Genomic DNA, 26227 nt, shown 5'->3' with positions numbered 1-26227 from the left:
CATTCTGGTGAAGAATTTGCAGATCCTGTTGAACAACTTCCTTTGGGACCTGACTTCACCAAAGCCTGTTTCTTCTTCAACTATTTTATTGCTTCTGGGCTATCGCTGTAATAAGGTTAGACTACGAATTATAGGAATTAATAAAAGGAAGGAAAATAAAAGATTAAATTTGACTTATTTACTATATATAAGTAATAAAGTCTAAACTCTTCACAAACATAAAAACACAAGGAAAATTAGCAAAGAAATACAACATCACATAGTAATTGACTATTGTTTTTTTGGATTGTGGGAGGAAATGGGAGGAAACCGGAGCACCCGGAGAAAACCCAGACAATGAAATACAACATCACATAGTAATTGACTTTTTTTTGGGGGGGGGGGGATCGTGGGAGGAAACCGGAGCACCCGGAGAAAACCCAGACAATGAAATACAACATCACATAGTAATTGACTTTTTTTGGGGGGGGGGGGGGGGGATCGTGGGAGGAAACCGGAGCACCCGGAGAAAACCCAGACAATGAAATACAACATCACATAGTAATTGACTTTTTTTGGGGGGGGGAATCGTGGGAGGAAACCGGAGCACCCGGAGAAAACCCAACCGGAGACAGGGAGAACATGCAAACTGAAGAAGAAGAAGAAGAAGAGGAAGGACAGAAGGGTCCAGACTGGGATTCAACTACTTACCATTGTGATACTTACAGTTGAACAGTGGTCTCTGTGCAGCAATCAAAAGATTTGAACATTCTGGTGAAGAATTTGCGGATCCTCTTGAACCACTTCCTTCGGGACCTGACTTCAACAAAGCCTGTTTCTGGAGCTGCCTCGTTTGTGCCAGGTGGTTTCTTATCAGCCTCAGGATTTGATGTTTTGCCTCTCTCACTTAAGAGAGATGCAGGTGGAGCTGCCTCGTTTGTGCCAGGTGGTTTCTTATCAGCCTCAGGATTTGATGTTTTGCCTCTCTCACTTAATAGAGAGGCAGGTGGAGCTGCCTCATTTGTGCCAGGTGGTTTCTTATCAGCCTCAGGATTTGATGTTTTGTCCATGTCATCTGTAACTGTGTCCCTGTCCGTTTTTTCAGCAGCCGTGCATTGTGGTCCATTATCGGTGTCCTCAGCAGTTACTTTGTTAGTTGAAATTGAGCTGACTGAACTATTAGGGGAAGGTCCATGCCAACTAATTTCGTCGCTTGATGTTACAAATGGCTCGAATTCAACAGATGACGTCTCCAACTGGCAGTTTTTAATGGTCTGATAGGCCGATTCGACATACATGTCGTCATTAGTGTCACGAGTAAGGTGTTTCATTGTGATGAAATGGTGACCTAAGGCTTCACTGGGCTTGATTCTCTTTTGAGGATCCACATGTAGCATGCTTCTGAGGAGGCTTAAAAAGGCCTGTGTGTCTTCATACTCACTAGTAGTCTTCTCTTCTGGTCTGGCCAAGTCATCAAAGCTGTTAAACGTGTCAGAATCACTGCCACGTGGTGTTTCCGCCCAACCTTTTGTACGATTGTATTCAGCTACTGTTTTGAATCTCCATGGAGAATCAGGGGAGTTTTTGTCCTTAATGAAATAATTCTTGGAATAAATTCCAGCATTTAGCAGGTGATCTTCAGGCTGACCGTGCATCCGCATGATGAAACTCATGACGTCATATTCAGAGTATAGTGGATACAGGTGCTTGCCCAGGTACAGGCACGCTAAAACACAGCCAAGTCCCCACATATCGATGGCCTCATCCAGTGGGAGGCCCAAAATGACCTCAGGGGCCCTGTAACCAATTGCTTGAATTTTGCTGCCTTTCCTTATTTCAGCAACATTTTTTGCCATGCCAAAATCGATCAATTTCAACTTGAAGGGCTGCATCTTATGGTTAACCAGCATTATGTTGTCTGGCTTGATGTCTGCATGTACCATAGGTATGCTCTTTAGGGCATTCAGAGCCACTAACATCTGTTGTGCCATTACTCTGATCTCAGACAATTGCAGTGGGGACGTTATAATCACCAGATCCTCAAGACTTATGTCCAACATTTCAAATACCATACAAACATGTCCCATATAATTAAAACTGTCAAGTATCTTCAGCAAATTATGTTTGTCTGGTTCAAGCCTTTTCAGTTGTTTGAGGATGTCCACCTCTTCTTTGCCATAGGAGGACAAGTCTCTCCGCATAATCTTCACGGCCATCACTTCCCGAGTGCTTAATTTTGTGCATTTGGCCACTTTTCCGTAAATCCCCTGTCCCAGGAACTTCTTTATCTGGTATTCGGTTGACTCATTGTACAGAATGTCTTTTGGTTTAAAATCTATGTTGTGGGCCATTTCTTCAAGTTAAATGCTTCCAGTTCTATCCAACACAAACGGTATTTTTATCTCCAAGTATGTCTTGGACAGATTCGAACGGGCAAAGAGCTATTCTATTTATAATATTTTTACCGCATCTAGCGCTTTGATCCCAAAGAGCTTTTATCTTCAAAGCAGAAAGGACAAGTGATTTAAAAAAAAGTGGCAGCGCAACAGATCAAAGCCCCGAAGCCCTGACGTCAGGTTGTAGTTCTAATTTTAATTTGTAGTTTTAACTTAGTTTCAATAAACTCTTTTTGCCGCGTTAAGCACGACTGCACGTCTCAACGGGGATTTCATGCATGACTGAAAGGAACTGGGGTCGATTCATGCACAGATATTTTCATTTATTTTAAAGAAGAGTAATGTTAAAATGTAAAACACGCTCTCTGTCCGACATCTGTCAGATGGAACCGACTTCCGTTGCTTGCAGAGAGGTTGCTATTGGCGATATTATAATTCGGCCCATTCTTATATCACTGCCCTGCGCGTGAAAAGGCGATTTCTTTTTTCTCTGATATTCTTTGAGCACTGTTATTATTGCTGTGCAGAGGATGTTTTCGCTAACGCAACACACACCATGTAGAGTCTGGGTGCCAGGCCATAGACGAGCGTCAAGCTGTAGCTCTGATCTCCGATAAGGTGCAGAGACACGTGCTTCCCAGGTGCGATTTTGTTTACTTTGGATCTGCGACGGTAACAGCATTTTAACTGTTTATTGCTTCTGGGCTATCGCTGTAATAAGGTTAGACTACAAATTATATACCTCAGTAGTACTGAATAATGCATGACTGATGATGATCCAGTGCAACAAGTATCATGAATTCCTGTTGTTCACTATTATAGTCAAAAGTCACCACATGATTAGTTCCCACTTAATAGATCATCAGTTAAGGAACTCATACTTACTTCATACATCAACTGAACTTTCAACACCTAAAGTCATATAGACTTGATCATCTGTTAATGATGAGTGATGGGAATTCATGATAAATGTAAACATACATAAATGTCTATACTGAACTACTATTAAAAACAGCTAAAAATGAAAAGCAAAAAGGAATTAATTTGCTAATTTCAAGTATTTAGTAATAGCCTACTATTTCATTAAGCTTGCTAACTCTGAATCAAACAAATAAAGAAAACTTTGGCATTAGCTGGTTACCTGTGGTTTTCAAACTTTACTCACGTGCCGTTGTAACTGTCAGCTGAGTGTAAAACACAAAATTCTGATTTCAAAAAGTCTCCCTGCGATACTTCAGTTGCAATAAAAGAAATGCTGTGGTTGGTCCCAACACGCAGCCAGCAGCTACTGAGGCAGAATGAGGGCCCAGTCACACCATAAAGTTGCACAGCAACATTCAACAGTCCAGTTACACCAAAAGCAAGAGATGTGACGAATACAAAATAGAGAGTAAAAAAAACCCAAAACCTAAGAAAGCTCAGTGAGCCCGTGAGCTCAGTTACTAATGGGACAATAAGTTTGACTCCTCCCTGTTTACACGCCATGCCTCCGTTGTAGAACAGATTAGCTGAAATTTCAGCCACAAAAACAAAAGGCACTGGTAATGGTACTCCTGCTTTAGCGGGATGGGGTTCGATTCCCTGCAGTGTCCCAACTGTTTTGGCATTTACATGAAAGCACCACTCAGTAAAAAGTTGCTAACTTATATCTTTTGTTTTGTGTTTTCCACACTCACCATCATATATGTATTACATGGATGGGGCAACACTTTGATCATACAATAACATACTAAGATTAAATATGACTTACTTACTATATATAAGTACACTGTAAAAAGTCCTTCAATGGTGCAGTCTATAGGAATTTATTTTAAAAAGTATATTTCATCCAGTAAATTAATTCCCTTTTCTTTTTGAATTTACGTTAAGTTTGTCAACTTTGTGGGCGCCATGGGGCCACACCGAAGGTATAACATTAACATTAATCTGGAACAACTACACTGACGGTGAAAGTAGAGATGTTTGGGCTGTTCGAAGTTGACTTCAAGATAACGTTAGCCTCAGTGAATGTGAATTATTCTGTCTCAAATCACTTGTCTTAAATTTTCTGCCTCTGTCCAAATTAGCTAGCAAAACCCTAGTAGCATGGCCTCGCATCCTTGTCCACTAGTCAGTTAAAAGTTAGGTTAACTGCTAGGTTTGTAACTGTTGTCGTCCCTGCATGATTGCAAAAGATGAGGACATAAAATATTTCTGGTGTCTCTGTCTCTCTGCAACGTGGTATTATGAAAATGTGTAAATGTGTGTGTATGTCTTGTTCTCTTCCTGCTTTTTCTTTGAATGAGGGTAAAAAAGTAGAAGTAGAAAGATAGGACTGGACAGGCTTGTACCAACAGTTCAGCAAAGTAGTTGTCCATGGATCTAGTCTGCTTTAACATTGTTTTATCATACAATTATTAATATTTTTACATGTGCAGTGAGGTCTGAAATATTTTTACAAGGTGCAGTCTACTCGGTGTCATCAAAAAACAAGGGCTAATCAAAAATACTTTTTCAGAGACTTGGTTTAAATGTAACTGCTACACAAAAAGTATGACCATTGCATACTAAGTATATAGTACATGATTAAATGAAATATTCTCAGTAATTGTTGGTTGCAAATGAATTGCATATGGCTTAATTTAATCTGTTGATATATTTGTCTGAAATTTATTGAAATACTTTGAAACCATTTGTTCAAGTGAAAAGATTGCTTTGCAATAACATTAATTATTCTGATATTTTCATAAATAAACTCTTCTTTCATTTGTGTTGCTTCTTCAGAAGACCATCAGATCTACTGGGAGGAGCAGTTCATGGAGTAGGTAAGCTTTTAAGGTGAGGCAAAAGTGGTAACAACATTGCAGGGGCATATTCATCCAATGAGTACTTTATTGTATTGTGTTGCCTAATTGAGTTAATATTGCAAAACAAAAACATTGTTTACAGCTCTTTATTAATTTTAAGATTGCCTGCAAGATTCAGTTTTTTGTTATTCACTTATTAACTCTTGGATCCAAGTATCTCTGTGGTGAAGAAGAGAGACGTGACGCTGAGATGCCTCATTGAATACATGGAAGAGAGTGGGCAAGAGCTCATCTCTGACTGCTACCTAAGTATAGTTTGAAAAGCGACAAAAAGCTACACTCTTCATTTCTAAGGAGATGGCTGCACATTGTAGAGCTCTGAAACTTTTAAACTTGATGCAGCTGATTTAAAAATTATACTCAAGAACTGCAGTCGGCCTGACACACACCCCACAAAGTCACTTTAGTCTATGGCCAAATCAAAGTGAAGTCATTTTTATTGATCGGATATTATCTCTGGTAATCAAATACTGAAGGACTTTCTAATCAGTTTTCTATTAACTGTAATACTAGCAGTGTAAATTGGACTAAAAACATAATGTATGTCATCATTTTCATAACGTCAAAAGTGGTAACATAATGGTTTAAATTAATTATACTGCATTGCATATGTAGGTTAATGTCATACCGATTAAAATATAGTGAACTTTTAATGTGTGATTTTATTGAAGGCTTTTTGTCATGCCTGGTGTTTTTGGTTATGCTTTGTTTTTGATTTTTGAGTCCATGTGTCATGTTCCATGTGTGTCTTGTGTTTCCATGTATTATGTTCAAGGTTTTTGTCATGTCCTGTTTTATTTTGAAAGTGTCTCTTCCCCTGTGTGCCCTGTTTTCATGTAGCTTTGCTTTTAGTTTTCCTGATTGCTTTCTCCCTCCTGATGTGTGTCACCTGTGTCTCGTTGTCATGTCTATTTAGTCCTTGTCTTCCCAGTCACCTTTGTCTGTGCGTCTGCGTTTTTCACCCAGGTCAAGCCAGGATCTATTGTTAGTTTTGCCTTGCCTTGCCTTGCCATGCAATGCCATGCCCTGCCCTGCCCTGCCCTGTTTTTGTCAGGAGTTAAGCCACAGATATTCACAGATCCTAAGACACAGTAAGTGTGTGTTTTTTGAGTTAGGTTTTGTTATCCTAAATAAAGACTATTGTTTTTGGACCTCCACCTCGCCTGGCTGCGCCTATTTGACTCTGCATCGGGGTTCAGCTCATTTCTGCGTCAGCGACGCCGACCTATCCTGACACTTTTGCCGATTGTTCTCTGTTGCCACTTATTGTTCTGTTTTTCTGAACAGTGTTCACGAGCATTTGAAAACGCACAACATGCAGACATATGTCTGCCATGAGCCAGATGCAGTGGGAATCGTCATTGAGGGAGTCCCAGTTCTTACTGATCTTGGCGATCTGGCCAGGGCATGTTGCCTGCTTCTGGGGATGAAATATACTCTGAACCTGCACTATCCACCCCAGCTCTGCAAAACATTTGAGGTGTTTGTGGGACTGACTGTCTGTGGGAATTGACATGTTGCGCCCAAAGCCTTCTTCCAGATTCATGACACTCAAAAACAAACTTCTGAGCTAGTTGGTCAAAGGCTGACTGTAGGAGCCAAATTGGTTATTTTCTATGTTCACAAGTGTTGTGTGCATTTCTGCCAGTGGGTGGCAGTATCTATTTTAGGCCATGGTTTGAGTCTATAAAGGGAGGTGGGCTAATCAGCGTAGTGGTGCACGCTGGGGAATCCACACGGTTTTTGACCGTGCCATGGTGTATAACTTCACAGGTCAGATTGAATTGTTATGGTTAAAGTGAGTACTTTTGCGTCGACTGTATGAAGCCTAATAAACCTGGAGTACAATCAGTAGTGTTTGGACATTGGCTGTGTTATGCATTTACACCTGCATGCACCTACACTGGCACGCGTACAAGCCAGTTAAACAACCAGCGTGCGCGGATAGTGACAAAGGGCCACTATATTCCTCATGACACTGTTGTCTTCATTTTCTTGCACCAAATCCCAATTTAGCTTCTGTTAAACTCGAAGGAAATATATTTATCTATATATATTTTTTTCTATTCCATTTCTGATTATTTTGGAGGTAATTTCATGTCCGTTTTATTTCAGCATCACTCAATGTTAAGCCTTATGTTGATGTGGATGCAGGAATATAAAAGCAATTAGCTATTCCAAGTGTTTGATAAACTTTTTATTTTTATAATCCTACAGATTCACTTTAAATTATATTTATGGAATAAAAGTTCGAGCAGGCATTTTAAAACATGATATTATCTTATTACAATATATTACAGCATAACTTCCAGAATTTAAGACGCATTTAAGAAAAGTTCTCATCTTTTTTACCCCCCCCCCCAAAAAAAAATCTATGACCTGAATGATAATGTTATGAATCCAGTTGTTTTTAAATGTGTAAATACTATTTAATAGCAAAATATTTTTCCTCCCGCCTAAAGTCTCCATAATAATATGTTACTGTATTCAAAGCTGAGATTCCGTATCATCTTTATGTTCAGTTCAAATTTTGGTGAAGAACACATGAACATATTTTATAGGTTTTAAATGCACTGGGAGAAGCATTAAGTTGAATATTTGCTCATTTAACATTAGTTTTAGAGCGCCTTTCTACACGTTTTGTTTTTTATTTTGAAACTTTTGAATGGCTGCCATTCGCCACCAACATCACAGGTGTGTGTGTGACCTGAAAAGAAGTCAAACAGGTTGGACCAGTCTCCATTACAGGTCTCCCAACAGGATGTATGCGACTGAAACCGAAGGGTCTGAAGTGTTTTTGTTTTAAACTCATTTCTGCGTGAGAACCCCTGAATATATCCGACGGTGCTGCTGCAGAGTCACACAGAGACAGCAGGTAGTCATGGCACCACATGCCACAACATGACCGACAATGAATTCCTGTACAGTGGAGAGAGGTGTGCGTAAGACGTGGAGTCTTTAAAGGAAACGAGCAGAAGACAGAGAAGCACAGTAAGACCGTCATATATGCTAGTAATGGACTGGTCTGTGTTTTCCTGTTTAAAGAAGATATTATTTTTGGAGTGTTTTTTCGTCTTGCGTACGCAAAAGTGCCGCCAGTGGACGATGCCGGTGGCAGGAGCCCTGTGGCGCACGGGACTCCTGCTCTGCTTCCTCGGTTTCTGCGCCTGCCTGGGTAAGATGACACTCTGTCTGGCCATGCATGTTACACAGCGAGATAACTAACACCGACGCTCACGGAAGGTTTACCTGTGCGCTCATACTTCTTTCTCTACAGAGGAAGAGTGCGTCCATGGCGTAGTAGGACGGCCAGTGTCACTGCCCTGCTTGTACCCGAAATTACTACGTTTGGAGAATTTTTCCATTGAGTGGAGGAGAAATGACGAAGTGGTGGTGGTCAGATCAGTGTTTGAAAAGAAAAGGAACGTGGAGGAACTGAGCCTTAAGAGCGCCACAATCTCAGCGGACGCCGCACTGACCGGGAACTTCTCCCTGGAGCTGCCCGCAGTTCATCCCACAGAGCACAACATGAATTACAGTCTCTTCATCATTTCAGAAAAGAATCAAAGTGCTGCTTTGTGCACCGTGTGCCTCAGGATAGCAGGTCAGTGTCAAATACAGGCAGTATTCAGAAGACGGTGTACAGGAACTAACTCCAGTCTTTGATGGCTGTTTGTAGCCAGTTTCAGCACCCCACTGTTGCAGAGGGAAGAAGCGGCTCAGGGAGGTGAGACGACCCTCTTCTGTCACTCCAGCGGTGGTTTTCCTGAACCTACAGTTCTCTGGCTCATCAACAACACCAAGGAGCCCCCCGAAGGCTCAGTGAGGACCCAGGCGGCATCACTCCCAGACTCCCATCTGTACAACATCACAAGCCTCCTGACAGTCAACATATCCAAAGACTCCAGTGTGTCGTGCACCATAGAGAACCTGTCCATGAATGAAACCTTGACTTCCACAAGCTGTGAGTAATTGATTAATCAGTTATTCTTTCTCACACCAAACACACCAGCACAACACTAATCTCTGGTTCTTGTTCTTGCTAAGATGGAGATCAGACCAGCCCGGTGGTGAGTCGAGCATCAGAGGCCATGTGGATCTTCAGCACGGCTCTCAGTGTGGTGGTTGGGGTCTTGGTGATGGTAGGAGTCGCCTACCAGATTCACCTGGACAGGATAAGTAAGAGGAAGAAGCGCGAACACCAACATGCTAACAGAGGTGGGTATCTTGAAACTGAAAGTGCAGATCCAAGCTTTGGCCTTAGCCAGGGTTTCATGTGTCTTAAAACCCTGTAAGTCAAACATTTGCACACACACACACACACACACACATATATATTTGGAAAGTGCGGCCATTTTGGCTAGTACTCATAATTTCAAAACTTAAGATTGTTAAGTTGCTTTCTTAAGTTTTGAAGAGCAACTTGTACAGTATGGGCAGAATTCGAGGGTAAGAACATAGCGGGCAGCATATCACCAGTGAAACCACCAAATGCTGCTCACTATCTTGTTTGCTGTAGCTATTCTACTGTTAGCTCACTTAGCCGTGAGGGTTATTGGCCGACTAGAGCTGACTTGACTGATGGCTGAACTGGGCTCTAAAAAACACAGAGTAACCAAACCAGTTATTTTCTGTTGCTCTTTTCTTGAAGTCCTGATAATGAAGACATACATCATTTTGACCATAGCTTCCCGGTGGCCCTTTCTTTGGAACCCACCTTCTAAAGTTTTGGCTTTGTTTGTACCGATGAACTTGCCCAGTATTTCCCATTGTTAAAACTGCTTTAAGAAAGAGGATTAAGAATACTGTTTCTTCCTATCCTGAGGCTCAATTTAGTATTGTGTTATCTGAAGTAGTCAGAAGTTTAGTTTTATATTTCAGATAAAAAAACTAAACATTAATAAACAGTGTGATGTCACACTGAGAAAAACAATGGCCACTACATAATTGCTTCCAGCAGGGTGTGAATGAGGTTTTTGTAAAACGATAGTGTTTTTCATCTGGTTGATCCTGAACAGCTGCTGCTTCTGGCAGTGCAGAGGAGGGTGTAACTGGCCAATCAGATTGATGTTTGTGATTGATGTTAATGAGGCAAAATAACCTGTTTAACACATGGTTGTTTTATGCAGACACTTTGTGGGAACCAACTTTTGGAGAAATGTAATTAATTTTGAACAAGTATTCGTGTATAATGTGATTTTTGTTGTCATTAGGATACAAAAGGAGAAGTCCTTACAAGGAGGAGACCGAGGAGACTGAGGTCATGAAGCTGAAGCCAAAGGAGACCGATGTGTAAAAATCTGAGTGAACAAATTCCCACTTTAGTTGAGTAGAGATAACAGAGCACTGATGTATATATGTATTTTTATTGACCGCTTGGATCAAGGACTGCTGCAATATTCAAGTGGAGGGTTTTTAAGCTAAAAAATCACACCCCTTCACATTCTTCTCACAGGGAGGACTTGTATTTTCAATAAAGATGCCCTAACCCAGGCATGGAGCTGTTTTATTCAGTTTTATTTTACAGATCTGTTCCATTTCTCCACCATAATAGAAAATATGACAATATAGAACAGAATGTTTTCTACTTTTGAAATTTCTGGAGCCACAAATACAATTTTTTAATAGAGAATTTTGACACGAGGTTCCAAAGGTTCAATTTTCAATAATATGAACCAGATTAAAGTATTTACTCATTGTCACCTTAGAGAATCTGTAGCTAGCAAATGTTACCAAATAACTGATGCCAGCAATCAATGACTAACCAAACCTCTCATTCAAACAAAGCGCACTTTGTCCTTAAGAAGTGAGCAGTGCTGTGGTGCCCAAGAAGTGGCAGCATCACTGAATTAAGGATCAACCAAATTGCATCTCTCGTTTCCACAATTAAGACAGTTGAGTCTTGAGTTAATTAGGTCTTGACTCTGTTGCAGCAGACATCCCTTGCATAGTTTGTGCCGGTACAGTCACACCTTCCTTCTTAAGGTCGCAGCGTTCAGCTCGATCCTTCCTGCACAGACGACACCGCGTAGAGGTCGTTCCGACGCTGAGCTGTGATCGGGATCTGCTGACGGATGTCGGCTAAATACTGCAGGTCTGGGAACAGGTCGCAGGAGGATTCACAGGAGGTTTAGTGCAAACTCAGCATACACGGAAACAATCTACAGAAATCACATTCACTTTAAAACCTCTCGATTACATAGCTGAGCTGCATGAAGCCTTTTATTTTTCTCACAGTCTCATCAAAGAGCTCAGTCCTGTAGAGCTTCAATACCGTCGGCAGAAAGAAGCAAAACGCTTTACTCACTCACCTATATCAGCATAAATAATGGCCTCCTCTGGTCCAGCCTTTGAGATAACTTCTCCCCTGAAAGCACAGATAGCAACAATCAGATGTCTGCAACATTTCACACCTAAAAAATTCAAAGAAATCAAGATTATCAGGATACTGTTGGTCTTGACTGGAAGACAAAAGCTTTCAATGTAGGAGTGCCAGAAAACCTTGCTTACAGAATCACAATATATCAAAGTAACGTCACATCAACCAGCTACAACAGTAAAATGTTAATTACACATGAATGCAGCGGTATTAATCAACTAATATTTTTCAGCATAATGAAGACTAGTACTGCTTTGTACATCCTGTTGATAACATGTCTGAACTTTAAGATCTGAATGATTTCTCGTTCCCTCTAAACTGTTCCTTCCTTCTCTGCCTCTCTTCTTCCTCTTGGTGACTTATGTGTGGATGGTCACATGCTCTTGTACCGCACATTTAACAGTCGCACACAGCATGAGCTGGTGAACATGTTTTTACTGTACCATGGGTTAACAACAGTGCTGTGGCCCCAGGCGACGTATGAAGCAGTTTCATCTCTGGCGGGAGAAGCGGTGGCAACGTACACTTGGTTATCGAGTGCCCTGCAAAGGATACAACAAAATAATAGATGTCAAATTAGGCGGAAGTAAATTATAGCATTAAAAGCTTAAGAAATGTCTGAAGGACTAGCTCCATCATTTTATGTGTTTTGTTAAGATAGAATCATAAAGGTTTTATTGAGGTCTGCGGTCTGTGATCATCAGGCTGCATTAGTTTTATCTGGGGCAGATCCTGACAGAATATAAATGAATAATAAAAGTTGTTTTAGTGGACATAAACAGCTACATCAGGCATAATTTTACAGCAGTGTTGCTTACGGTTCTCACATTTATAACATATGACAGTCAAAGTTTAGGTTGTTGTTGCAGGGCTGGAACTTTTTATCCTTTCTGTTCCTCATCCTCCACTGATGACATTATGTCATCTCATGTGACTCTAATCATATTACATGGTGTAGGGTGTATTCATGCCTGGGTTTTTGGGTGACATAATGTATATACACCTATATAAGATATTTGGTTCATTCCAATAAGTATTTTTCAGTTGCTAAATGATTCTAGTACTCCCAGTCTGACCTCCCCCTCTGAAGGAGCTCCCAGTGGGATGGGCCAGTCGTCATGTTGAAGGCTCCAGGGTAGACCAGCAGCTGACAGCCTGAAGACAAATAGACAACCTGATCAGCTGTCCTGCACGCCACCAGGAACAGTTGATGCCATGAGCACAGTCTCATCAGTCACTTACCTTTCCTGCTATAGATCTGTGCAAGCTCTGCAAACCTCATGTCATAGCAAATCCCCACACCCACTTTACAGTACGCTGCAGGAGGAGGAACAGAGAAGACATGTTAGTGATGTGATGCTTGTCCGTCTGCGGGGAAGAATACGGGGGAAGAGACGGGAGAAGTCGCTTACGCGTTTCGAAAATTGACAAACTGTTGCCTGGGCTCAGCGTCTCAGACTCCTGGAAGCGAATTTTCCCCGGAACGTCGATGTCAAAGAGGTGAATCTTGAAGAAGTAAAAGTTTAAAGATGAAGACAAGCAGTTTGTGGCGGCGAAAATCATTCTAAGATTTCTACGAGATCATTAAGTAGTTTAGACAGAGTGCTGTAGTTGATGCACACGCACCTTCCTGTGTTTGAGAATCAGCTCTCCGTCAGGACTGAACACTGTACAGCTGTTGTACAACTTTCCTCCGTCCTCTTCAGGGATGGATCCTGCAAGTCACACGGTAGAACAGATTTTACTGTTGATTTTTTAAATGCAGTTTCGAAGTTCCTTTACACCACTTCCTTGAATGTAATTAGCCCCAAAAACTGTTCTCCCATTTTTCTGCCTTTAAAGGTGAGTACACACAATATTTCAGATGGCTTAACTGAGATTATTTATTAACTTAGCTGCTGTCAGGCTTTAACTCTGTGTCAGTAATACCAAAATCTTCAACACTGAGATTTTAGATGAATTAATGTAATACGGGCATAACACCTACAGAAAGTATGTGCAATAAGAAATTAGCCTCAGTTACATTACGGCCCAGGCTTTTGATTCTGCTTTTGTTAACTCAAGAAAATAATCTCTTGTTTTTTCAAAATAATGAGCTAATGAAATCACTATCACAAGAAAACTACTGCAATATCCCAAGAAAACAGAACTATGAAGTCATGATCTTGACATAACAGGATTAAATAGATAACAGCAGTTACGGCCACTCTTGGCTGCCATACTTTTCTCCAGTCTTGTAGTTTGTCACATTTATCAAACATGGTCCCAATGTACATTTACAGTAGAGGAATATGCTTCTGCTCCTCTCTGGACCCTGTTATATGTGTTAACACAGCCACAGATGCTTCTCTACCTCCCACCAGATACACCTTGTTCTCCTTCGCCGCCTCCGACAGCACCTGAGTGGACTCTCCAGGGATCTTCTCAGCATACGTAGCAAAGAAGCTGGTCCCATATGGAGAATTGAAGCATTCCTGTGTTAATGACCGAGAAAGCGTTAGTTTTACAGCAGGAGGTGTGGACTGTTGATGAATCTTGGACTCAGAGACATACACTGAGAGTCAGGATTTGACCTCTTGACTCTCTCTTTTCCTGTGGGAAGCTGGTGAAGGATCCTTTAAATTGTAACAGAAAACAACTAAGGCAGCATGGTGGTGCGGTGGTTAGCAGGTTAGCATTGTCGCCTCATAGCAAGAGGGTTCTAGGTTCGAATCCCCGTCTGGGCCCTTCTGTGTGGAGTTTGCATGTTCTCCCTGTGCCTGTGTGGGGTTTTTCTCCGGGTTCTCCGGCTTCCTCCCACAATCCCAAAGACATGCACATTAGGTTACTCTACATTGCCTCTAGGTTTGTTTGTTTGTGTGTGTGTGTGTGTATGTGGTTGTCTGTCTCTGTGTATCTGCCCTGCGATTGACTGGTGACCAGTCCAGGGTGTACCCCGCCTCCCGCCTGTAGTCAGCTGGGATAGGCAGGCCCCCGTGACTCTGAGGGTTAAGCAGTATAGAAAACAGATGGATGGATGGAAGAAAACCACTACATACTCAAATCTTGTAACTCAAAAATAATGATCAAAAAAGGTTTCACAATGAACCAACCAGCTCCAGAAAGACTGAGACAACAAGCACAAATTGACATAATTTGCTGATTCTGTAACCAGCTCCATCATAGCTTGACCTGGTAAAACATAACTAAACTGTTGCACAACAAAATAAGTGTTTTTAGACGGAACAGAAGTAAGTCATCAAAAAGGTGTGAGCATTTTGTACAGAAGTAAAAAAAACAAAATTTTGACAAAGTTGTAGTATGGCAAGTACGTATTGCTTAATGTGCTTGTGTTTCATTCATTAACAAAGTTTGATTTTTCTGAACGCTGCTTGTGATGTGGTGAGCCTTTGCTGTCCCACCTCCTTTGTTTTGATAATATATGTAACAATTAAGTCTAATTGAAGCGACTATGCAACGACACTCAAAATGAAAAGGTCCACATTTTATGGGACAGCAAATTTGCCCCAGGTTGCCCTGCTATCCCCTCATCGGACTCCTCACCGGCAGCAGCACCACTTTGCTGCCTTGTCCCGCAGCTTCCTTCACCAGCCTCCGGGCTCTGCTCAGGTTGTCCGCCTTGACGCTCGTCACCTGCAGCTGGACCACGGCCAGACGGAACTCTTGACAAAACAACAGACCGCCAGTGAATTTGGGTACCTACGACTTTATAACTGTGCAGTGTCGACACGTTGAGGAGTTATTAAATTGCAAATGGAGTCGTTTGAATGTGCATATTAATTGCCTACATTTTCAGTGAAATAAAAAAAAAGAGAACTTTGAACTTACTGGACATTGCTTTTGCTAAAGTGGACATGTATGCAGAGTTGTCTTGTTTGGTTTCACCATACAGAGCTGACAGACAGGTCATGTGATTCCGGGTGGCTTTTTGGCTTTCAAAATAATAGTCTGTAGTACTGACACGGACCATAGGGAGTCCAGTAAAACAACATACAGGAATACAGAGCAATAATAGTGACCTTTTGTAAACTTAAATCGACATTTTTTCTTACTTAAAGTCGCTCTACGATATATGCTAGAGCTTATGTAAAATTCAGAACCTTTATTGTGAAGTTGAAAGGCGACGCTACGTCTGCAGGAGGGTGGGAGTTCAGCTGCCAATCCGGTTTCAGTGCTAGTCTTTCCCCTGTTTTTGATCCAATCAGCAGTGACTTCTAACTACAGTTTGGGTAAAGCAGCTAAACCATAGACATAATAGAGAGCTAAACCACAGAATGTTACTGTTCATCTATGACTTGTCTACTATAATCAGACATAAAACATCTGTGTGAAGCTTCTTTTTGTTCTACATGTGACAGCAGTTGTTTTGTAAAAAGCAACTTTCCAACACAGGAAGAAAGTGTACGGTGAAAGGCCTGTGTTGTAGAAGCCACAAATATATAACCACTATTTTTATAGACATAATAACAGTGGATGAATGACTATACCTAGACAGGTGCAGTCGAATAATCTCCATTTATTAAAAACAGAAATGTTTAGAAAATAATAGCAGTACATTAAGGTGCAAATTACACTTGAGACATGTTGCATTTCGACTAGTGGTGATATCCTTTGCCAGTGATGTTACAGTAATATAAAGACTCCCAGTCAAGGATGTTTCAGTCAGTACTGAAGAATATCACAAAATTACAACACAAAGCATGGATTACACAGGAAGGCTATGAAAGACTGGAATGAAAAAAAGACCAGATTCGTTAGTCTTCAAGTTTTGGTTTCTGTTGCCCATATTTTAAATGTGCCATATATATTTTACACCCAACTCTCCCCTCATTTCATTTTAGTGTAAAAACAAAATACAACCTTCTCTGGACACAAGTTTTAACCGGAGCTGTCAGGAAGGTGCTGCATCACTTTAAAGGCTTTGACACTTAAACCCAGGCTGCCTATACAACTGGACTTCAAAGCAAATGAATAAGTAAGAAAGAACGCAGCAAGGAAATGTCCAAAACAAAGTAAATGTCAGAGAAGAAGTAGCAATATACTGTGATATGTTGCCAGTGCTGGTGCCTATATCACACATCACAGGCATGAGGCCCAAGGCAACAGCGGCAAACAAACCCAAACTGCTTAGCTTCCACTAATACAATGGAGTAGACAGACTGATTTGAAAACACAGACATATAATGACTTTACTTTTTACACATTTTCTTTTCATGCCTTTCAAAGCTGTGCTTTAAAGTGCAAAGCACAGTCCTTTACTTTCTGAATAAGTAGAAGTTAGCACGGTGTTGCTTCAGGAAGGTAACAGCCATCCAGATGTTAACATAACCATTTCACTTGGACATTTTTATTAAATTACCTCAGAAAATAATTAACATACTGAATTTGAATGGGATGGAAAAATACTGAGGTGCTCAGGCGCTTAATAACAACAATAACTGTTGTAATACTCATGTATTCCAGAGGGGCTTACAGAGAGCTACATCACTTTGCTATGAAATGAGGTTTATTCATTATTATATGAAAAAGCAGAGAATAAAGTATCTCCCAGAAACTGTAAAAGGCCTACTCCTTATTCTAAGAAAGGGGACTGGTACTATCAGGATATGCTTTCAAAATGACAAGGTCAAAGGTCTGAACTGATACAGAGCAATTAACACAATATTTACATCACATATTTATAAATGTCCTCAAATAATGTCTATTTAAGGCTGCCTGCTGGAAAATAAGAGTTATCAAAAACAGATGGTGCGGTAGGAAACCTGCCTCATGCGCCAGCACTGCTCATTTATTTTGGGGGGGGGGGTGGGTCTTGTTAGAGCAGAACCGCGATTATTAAATCTACAGAAGAAGAACAAATTAAGAGACTGAGCTGCAATACAAAACAAATGTGTTAGAGCTGAGTCAAAGGAAAAGGTCATGTAGTCATGTAATGATTGAACAGATCAGTCAGTACGCTACGTTAAGGCCAGAGGGAAGTTGCCATAGTGGAATTGCAATTAGTAATAAAGAAAAACATACATAACTAATATTGTTTAAATTAGTAGAAGAGGATGACTGGATGACTACGGAGCACCTAAGTATTTCATCACACACAGCCTGTCCCACAGGGCTGCAGTCAGCAGTGTGTCCCCATGTCCCAAACATAGACAACACGGGCTTCACAGTCAACACTGCACTGGATCTGTCCAGGAGGGAGAGCAGGAGAAGGTTTCACTCTTGGCAAACAGAGCATCTTCTTACAGTTTTTGTCACGGCAGGCCATCACGACCCCGTCATCTTCCTTTACGAGCTCTCCAGAGCATCTAGGACTTTCATGATCTGCTGCTTAATGACCTTGGTGGCGTCGCCTGCATTTGGTATCAAATATCTGATAGGGGGGAGGGGAAGAACATGGAGGAAATTGTTGTAAAAATGAGCAAATATCTACTAATAAACAGAAAATATACTCAGTGCAGCTAAACAACTTTCCAATGACAGTATGAATGACATAAATGAAGTCAATAATCACTGATAACCTCAGAAATAATCACAAATTACTAGATAAGCAGGTGACAGCCCACAGTGAAAACATTATTTATCTCTGCCTTAAAATGACAATTAAGGCCTTTTGTGACCTTTGAAGTACCTCTCAACTGCTGATATCTCGACTCCAGCTGAGTTATTGCTGCCAAACTTGAATGTTATCAGTTCTGGGTGCTTCTTTTTGGATGTGATCTTCACCACAGAGTTCAGTGCTTGTCTGGACTGAATGTAGGCGAAGCCTCTCCTTGAAGCGATCTCCCGTAGACAGTACATGTGAGTCGCTGTGATCAATAAGTGGCTGGAAAAACATGAGAGTCAGCGTTACATGTTTCTTCTTGTTTGGGGAAGTGGAGATTAGTCATGTTAAAATGCAACGTCTTGCCCAATCAAACCTTCCACAGCCATGACAGCTGGTGTCAGGGGGTTGGCTGGGGAATACTTTTAATCACATTCACTCATGGAGCAGCTCACCTGGGGAACATGTGACCGGTTTCTTTCACCTCATTACATGGAATGTGATGCTTTACATCTGGTTTGTTTATCCAGGTCTGAACGTTGACAATCTCCTTCCTGTCGTCGTCTGACATGGATGAGCTGTCAATCTCATCTGAGGGATACACATTACTACTTAGTTTTCCGAGGAAAAAGCTTTCACATTACTCTAGTATCAGAATCAGAATTCCTTCATTTATCCCCGAGTGGAAATTCTTTTTACACACAGACATTGCACTTTGCAATTTTCCCAACCAAGAAAGTGAAAATGAAATAGTAACAAAACAGAAAAAAATATAAGATACCAGATATTTACATGTATCTATACATCTATACATTTCGGGGAAATGTATGTGTGGGGGTGTGTGTGTGTACCCCCGGCTGTACCTGTATCGTACTCCTCTTCATCACCAATACTGAACACAGGCTTCACCCCACGATAAGGTTTGCCAACACGGTCGCTGCTGCTCACGTGCCTGCAGATGGAAAGCAACAGGTCAACATCAGCATCAGAGCAGGCTCTGAAGACAAATTGCCTGCGATGAAAAGACATTAAAAACACGTAAGAAGGTTTTGCACATTTAGAAATGGCATGATGAGCTCCGGGATGCAGTAAAACATTTTTAGGCCACTACTGCCAGGTTAAGCTGTTAAATATAAAGAAAGAGGTTAAATGAGACATTTAAACTCCAGGAGAGCTATAGGTTAGTCAGCGTATGATAGTCAGGGCTATTGGCAACAAATCATAGTGCTGCTTTTATTTTTTATTTATAGTTTATTCATGTTTCTGCACAGCCCTGGCTATCATTTAACAGAACAACAATGAAATGTGAAGATTGACTGTTGGAGGCACCTCCAAGCAAACAGCAGTTAAGCAGAGGTTTTCACTTAAACCCCCCCCACTTGTTTCAATTGGAAAGACACGACGGCCTCAGAGAGTCGTGGATGTAAAGATGACTCAGTGCTTCCTGAAAGGCCACAGTAGCTTCAGCGGTGTGAACTAAACAGCAGTACTGGATATGGTTAGTGAAAGCACAAGGACAGACCCTAAACATCTCGTACACAGCCTGCCCATTCTATATGGGGAATATGTTGGTGCTAGCACATGAGTGAGCAGTGTGGATGCTAAGCATGCGTTAATGTGACACAGTCTAACTCTCCTAAACCCAGCGGACCGGTGCAGGTCTACAGCCAGTGGGCATGCTGGTGGCAAACAGCTCGATGTCAAGGAGCTCTTACCGATCTGGAGTCACCTTCTCTGGCCATGGCAGATTGAAAGATATTCTAGCATGGAATAAGGCACAAGGTATGGTGAACTCAGAACACAAAAAACTGTGTAAATGTCAGTTACAGTCATCACATGACCACAGTCCTCTGATTTGATAAGTGCACTCCCTGGTCATGTCAGACCAGTGCGATATTTCAGTCTTCAGACATTTTTACAGTCTACATAGTTCACACTTTCTAATGTGTTCATCAGCAGTAGCACCTAATAAATGTTGCTAGTTTAAATTAGGGTAACAGTAAAATTTACAATTTTCACACCAAAAAAAAAAATTGAGAAAGACACACAGACAGTGCGTTGACATGTGGATTTCAGGGTGCCTTAATGAGAGATTTAGAGGAGGAATTAGGACCTCACCTTTCCACAGGGGTGGAGGTATTCTCGATGAAGCTGATCATCTTCTCCTTCACATTTACTGACTTGGACTTGAGAGCAAACGTCATTTTGTTGACCAAAGACTTGACACCTTTGCTGTCTCCAGGGCTACTTAGTGACTCGCCCTGTATGAGGAAAAAAAAGGATAACCTGTTTAAAGGAGTAGAGATGTGTCCAACATTGAGTTTAAGACAAAGTGATAACAATGCCAATGCGTGCGCTCACGAATGTTTCTGACCACTTACATCGGCAGAGCTGAGGCTGCTGTGAGATCCTGACGTGCTGACGATCCAGTGGACGTACGAAGAGTCGAGACCCTCCACGTTCATGTCTACCAGATGCTTCTGGAGGGCTGGAATCACACAAACCTCTGAGTTTTCACCTTTCACGAATACGCAAAGGATCCATACTCACAACAAACATGTCCACGCAATTTTTATACTTTAGCTCATGTGTACATGTTTTTTAGAGCCACATCTTCACTTACTTACCCATGAAACCTCCTTTAGCAATGCTGACATATTCTTTGTTTTTCTGCAACAAAAAATTGTCGCAGTGTCATCGAAGAACAGAGAAATTGTGAAATACAACTTACATATCAATTTATGTTCCCTACAGCTACATTCTCGCTGCTCACCTGCAAAAAATGTGCCAGCACCATGTTCATGTACATGTCCTCCTCCTCCCTCCCACTGCCCATGAAGCACAGATGCTCTCCGCTGGCGATGGAGCCGGACTCCAGGGACTGCTTCTGAGCCTCCAAGAGGGACTTCACAGAGAGAGCAAACTCAGACGGGTTCTGGAGCATCTGTGAGAAGAAAGGAAAACACATTTATTCCTCTAAGAGTATTCAAATACTCCATACAGTTGAACACAGAATAAATATCATCTGCTCTCACCAGGTCGGAGTCCAGGTGGAAAGCAGTGGACAGGTGCCCAGAGTTGTACTGCTCTGCAGGCCGACAATCCACCACGAAGAAACGGACCCCATCCTGAAAGCACAATCCTTTATTATCATATTAAACATTCTCTTCTCTTTCTTTTGATTCACATGGCTAACTCTCAAAAGTGTAGTACTTATTATTATTTAGCTGAGAGTAACTGGAGTGTTACTGACCTGCTGCAGCTGGTTGGCCTGCAGGATCTCAGGGACCGACACGGGGAGACACAGCGCCTGACTCAGGTCAGTGTCCTCCTCTTTCAGTGCCACCAGGCTGCTACCAAACAGATTCTGGTTCATCTATCAAAAGAGAAACAAAAGCACAATAATCCCTCAGACACAATGAGTTCTCTTGTGCAGCTGCCTTTAGCTCTTTGTTAGCCTCCTCATCACCACTCCATGTGCATCAAACACGCTGTTTCAGTTCAGCCTTACCTTTCTCAGCGACAAAGGGGTCTTGCTCTGGTAATACTGGGCCAGAGAAAACAAATCTTCAATATCCTCAGATTCCAGGAGAGAAGGAGACGTTTCCAGCATTTCTGTGAAAAGGAAAGCCTTGTTTAAGTACGGCATTTAATGTGATATCAAATAAACACACAAGTTAAATAACAGCCAAACTCACTTATGATGTCCTCTTTGCTGTTTCCTTCCTGTGCAAGGATGGTCTCTCTGAGATGCAAATCAAACACAGAAAAATCAAATTTACATGTAGGGTTCCTTAGTGTATTCATCTGCTTCGACTAGTTGCTCCCTACTTGGCATTGACGAGGATGATGAGCATGAGGAAGAAGATGAGGAAGGGGTCAGCCTGCTGGAGGTAGAAATCCCACAGGGCCTGGGTAACTTCAGGAAGGCAGCTGCTGGAAAACAGACTGCCCATCTATGGAGGAAGTAAACATATCAACTGCCGCACTCACGCGGACAAAAACATGTCCGAATGACCTGAACAAGCTGTGACTGTGCAGAACAAGAACTACATACCCAGTTGATGGCGTAGGAGTCGGGTGTGATCTTTTTGGTGTCCAAGAAAGAGCAAAGCTCTGGCTCGTGGTACTGCAGCAGCAGTCTGTACAGGTGGAAGGGTCGGCCGTTTGGCACGCAGTCCCTGAAACGAGACATATGAGACACCTGTTACAATTTCCGTCTCTATTTCCGTTCTTTTTGAGACTGGAATGTGAAGGACGACTAAAACAGCACTCAGACCTGGGGATGTATTTGTTCATGAAAGCGTAGAAGCAGTTGTAGAGGTCGCTGCGGGGAAGCTGAAGCCCCAGCAGCGGTTTGAGCAGGTGAGGCCAGCTTAGCTCCGGGGTGAAAGAGATGTTGCGGGACTTGCAGTAGAAAGTGATGACTGACTCGACATCGGACGCCAAATTACTCCTCTCCTCCTCTGACACTCCCAGCTGGTCTAAACATGGGAAGCAAAGCATCAAGAATTATTAGAGTTTTTCCAGAAACATCTTTTACAAATGCTGTCATCTCCATTTGGTGATCAAAAACACAAAGCAGAGAAATGCAGAATGTGCACTGACAAAGAAAGTATGAAAATTTTTAATTATGTAACAGTACATGAAAGGAGCACTTTTTCTGTAGCTTTTTTGGGCATCACTCTCATAAGACACTTTCTATTTTGAGCTGTATCAAATCCTTTTGTTGACTTGTCAGAAAAGCAGACTGATAAACATAATTTGTTCCTCTGACATCCTGAGGATACTGGCAGACTAAGAGAGAGAGAGAGAGAGAGAGAGAGAGAGAGAGAGAGAGAGAGAGAGAGATTCAAAATAAACACGACCTCTCTTTCTTCTCTCCTATTCCCCCAAACTGAAAAGCAGACTCACCAGAAGGTGCTGGAAAGCTTGCCTTAGGGATGTTTTCATACGTACATTATTATTTATCCAAAAAAGGATACTTCTTGTTACTGTATGTTGATATTTTGTTCATGTTTTCTGCTCAGACAGCCTACTAGTTTGATTGGAGGGCAGAATAAGTTCATTACAGTACATGGAAAATTAAAAGAATCCTCCATTGTTTTAGAATTGCTCTCCTATAACACTGTGGGACTTGAAAGGAGCAGTTAAATTAAAAAAAGATTTTAAAAAATGAATTCTGTTCATGTTATGGTGCTGACTACATTGTCTTCTTTTGCTGCAGTAGTTCCAAACTCCAGGCTTGTGTCAAGGAATTTACTCACCAATCAGCTGCTGACTGCGGTTGTGAATGAGGGTCTGTTCTGGTAAATCGAGGACACCGTCCCACGGTGAGAGGCTGTCTCCTTTTCCAGAGACATTTAAAGCAATCTGCCAACACAAAACAGGGAATCAATGCAATAAACTGCTGCAGAGTGACAGAGTAACTGTGCTGTGTGACTTTATATATTAACTTATCTTACTTGTGGATGATTCAGAGACTAAAAGCAAAAATCTTTGCAATGGCAGTCATGCCTTTTTTACAAAATGACCCAGCTTTAGTTACTAATTACCAGATGAGAATGACTACAACCAATGCTACACCAATTGTACTGCTTATTAATTTGTAAATTTAAAAAAAAAATGTGTAATGCCAATTCCTTGGCTTTCAATTTTCCAGATGACTCAGACACGTCTTAAAGGGCCAATGTGAAAACCTAAAATACCACTCAACTTGCAGCCTATCTAGTATTTTCTTTTTTGTCCCAGTGGTAGGTATTCATCTCATACATTTTAACCACACTATCAAGAATGAGTGCTCCCTGAATGCTCCGTGGTGTAGTCTAAAGAGGTAAAGCTGATCTACAGCATAGATTAAACATCTTTTTTCATAGATAGCATACAAACTTGTTATTCAAAGTAGCAATAACAGAAAAGCACAGTGGATAATGCCTCTTCTCACAGAAAATAAAGCACTTTGTATACATAACCAACGATAGTGTGCTGGTTATAAACCTAAAAATAAACACAAACAGGTAGAATTAAACAGGTTCTGTCTGAAAGAAAACCTTCACAATATGCCACAGGTATTTGATTTGGTTTCAAACATAACTGAAGCATGAACTGCGGGTGTGTCACAAAGACGTGATATCCTTTACATCACTCGAGCCTGAGATGTTGGTCTATCCAGTCTGTTGAATTGTGTCTGACAAAAGGAATCCGTATTTTTACAGCACGGTGTCTAATAATAGAAGCATTACAGCTTTCAATTTGTACACAAACATACTATCTTGAATACCGAAAATAAACAACTTTGTTCTTTTAAACTACAATAACAGTCAGATTAAAGTGAAACTGCTTTGTTTAATCGGCTGCAATTTTTAGCATGTGCAGGCTGACTCCCGTGATGCTTCTCACCTTCCACATCTTGGCCCTGTGTTGAGCTGACTGCTCCTGAACCTGGATGATGCCTCTTTCCGTCTCCATATCAGAGCCGCCGGAGTCCAGAGCCTCAGCTAGATCCTGGTCCCTGAGGGGAGAAAAAAAAAAGAAAGAAAAAAAACAATCACCACAGTTTTAAAAAATTTAGCAAATGAAGTCCATCTTTAGCATAGAACAAAGATAAGATTTATGTGTGACGTGTTTCAATAGTTCCCACAGTCTTGTAAAATCATCATAGAAAATGTATCAATCAGAAAATGTGGCAAAGTCAAGCATCTTTTGCCGTAAATCAAGATACAACATTTTATTGTGTTGATGATTAGTCGCTTAACTGGGTAATTAATCGACAAAAAGCTGCAATTGTTGTTCTACAAGTTAAGACTACGAAGACATCACTTAGTTTCTAAGACTGGGATCTGATCATTTCAGTTTGTCTTTACATTTGTATTCAGTGAAATGTGTTGGAATATCAGCCATCAGCTGATCAACAGCCAGTTTTCTACTGCAGGCGGATATCACGTCACATACAGATATGGCAATCTTTTTATGATTATATCTACCTCCATACATGCCCAGATCTTCACCCAGCGATTTGACAAGTATCGACAGGCCCCATCGCTTACTACGACTGACAGCTTTAAGATTACTTCCCTTATGTCGTGTGATCATGAAGTTATAATTATATTGGAATTTGGCGTAATACATGAGAAGAACAAACTGGGACTTAGTTTAGGTTGGGTGCTGGTTAAAAAGAAGCGAAACTCGACAAATACCGACTATCTGCAACAGCTAGTTATTGTTAGCATACTGGGTATAAGGCTTTGCCAGTGAACTTGTCAAAGAGAGAAAGAAAGTGATGAAAATATAAATGTTTAAATGGATCTTATAATGAACTTTCCGGTAATTTGTGTCCGTCTTACTGACGGCCGCTAATTCATCAGAAGCAACATAGCTAGTTAACGTTAGCTGGCTAGCTGCCGACCAGTAACGGGTACCAGGCTGGTATCAGACATCCAGCAGAACAGATTTACTACCCAGATTCATTTTAGTTACTAAAGATCAAGCTTATGTCAGACGAAGCCTATGGAATTTTTTGACAATCGAAAAAAACGTCACTTATGTTGATACTCCGTTAACAAATATCTCACCAACTGCCCGGAAAAGCTTCCTCCACGGCATCCGCCATTGTTCTGGTGACGATGTTACGTCAAACGCCGTCAACTCGACCGATCTGTCGCGCAGTGCTGTCAATAATAAGAACGTCGGGGGCGCGCTAGGATAGTGATTTATCAAAGATGGGTGCAGAGGCCAGAGCAAACCAGCAGCAAGAAGTGATCACTTCGCTTACCGTGTTTATAATCATTGGAGCATGCTCAATAGTAAGAGTCTGAAACTGAAGTAGCTAAATGGAATTAGCCATAATTAATCTTGTTATTCATACCAGCATCTTTCCTGTGACATGTAGGTTTAGTTGTTGTCAAACAGTAAACTATCTGAGAAAGCCTAATAGAAAGCTAAACTGAATATCTGTTTCAATGCTTAATACCCAGAGGGTTACAATTTTCTTAGTTCTTTCACTTTAAAGTCGAAAGTAGATATGAAAATGAAGTAGTAACACTGTGCCTGCAGGGGTCACATGTGTCACATTTAAAGCAGCAGCTGC

At 41.3% G+C, this 26227-nt stretch overlaps 3 protein-coding genes across 4 annotated transcripts; 1 reads left to right on the top strand and 2 right to left on the bottom strand.

Moving 5' to 3' along the window:
• Positions 1-7922: 7922 nt before the first annotated feature.
• Positions 7923-10717, top strand: LOC124060159 (ICOS ligand-like). The gene is made up of 5 exons (XM_046390763.1): positions 7923-8396; positions 8499-8825; positions 8901-9185; positions 9269-9439; positions 10435-10717. Exons 1-5 carry the CDS (start codon positions 8228-8230, stop codon positions 10515-10517), a joined length of 1035 nt encoding a protein of 344 aa, XP_046246719.1. The 5' UTR covers positions 7923-8227; the 3' UTR covers positions 10518-10717.
• Positions 10711-15582, bottom strand: nit2 (nitrilase family, member 2). Its single transcript, XM_046390764.1, has 10 exons — positions 15429-15582; positions 15144-15262; positions 13954-14074; positions 13227-13315; positions 13013-13106; positions 12843-12917; positions 12677-12755; positions 12044-12142; positions 11533-11588; positions 10711-11317 (listed from the first exon to the last, which is right to left on the bottom strand). Exons 1-10 carry the CDS (start codon positions 15568-15570, stop codon positions 11217-11219), a joined length of 975 nt encoding a protein of 324 aa, XP_046246720.1. The 5' UTR covers positions 15571-15582; the 3' UTR covers positions 10711-11216.
• A 514-nt stretch (positions 15583-16096) lies between these two features.
• Positions 16097-25863, bottom strand: tbc1d23 (TBC1 domain family, member 23). Of its 2 annotated transcripts, XM_046390760.1 has the most exons (19): positions 25713-25863; positions 24541-24652; positions 23409-23514; positions 22421-22625; positions 22199-22322; positions 21973-22097; positions 21840-21886; positions 21653-21756; positions 21395-21517; positions 21177-21269; positions 20915-21085; positions 20769-20811; positions 20523-20629; positions 20260-20402; positions 19857-19901; positions 19005-19093; positions 18597-18732; positions 18229-18423; positions 16097-17970 (listed from the first exon to the last, which is right to left on the bottom strand). In XM_046390760.1, exons 1-19 carry the CDS (start codon positions 25748-25750, stop codon positions 17886-17888), a joined length of 2091 nt encoding a protein of 696 aa, XP_046246716.1. In that variant the 5' UTR covers positions 25751-25863; the 3' UTR covers positions 16097-17885. The 2 variants fall into 2 exon arrangements, with proteins under 2 accessions (XP_046246716.1, XP_046246717.1); XM_046390761.1 differs by lacking the exon at positions 19857-19901.
• Between the last annotated feature and the right edge of the window lie 364 nt (positions 25864-26227).

This window comes from Scatophagus argus, chromosome 6, assembly GCF_020382885.2.
Source record: "Scatophagus argus isolate fScaArg1 chromosome 6, fScaArg1.pri, whole genome shotgun sequence".
NCBI classification, from domain to species: Eukaryota; Metazoa; Chordata; class Actinopteri; family Scatophagidae; genus Scatophagus; species Scatophagus argus.
This window is presented reverse-complemented; position numbering and strand designations above follow the sequence as displayed.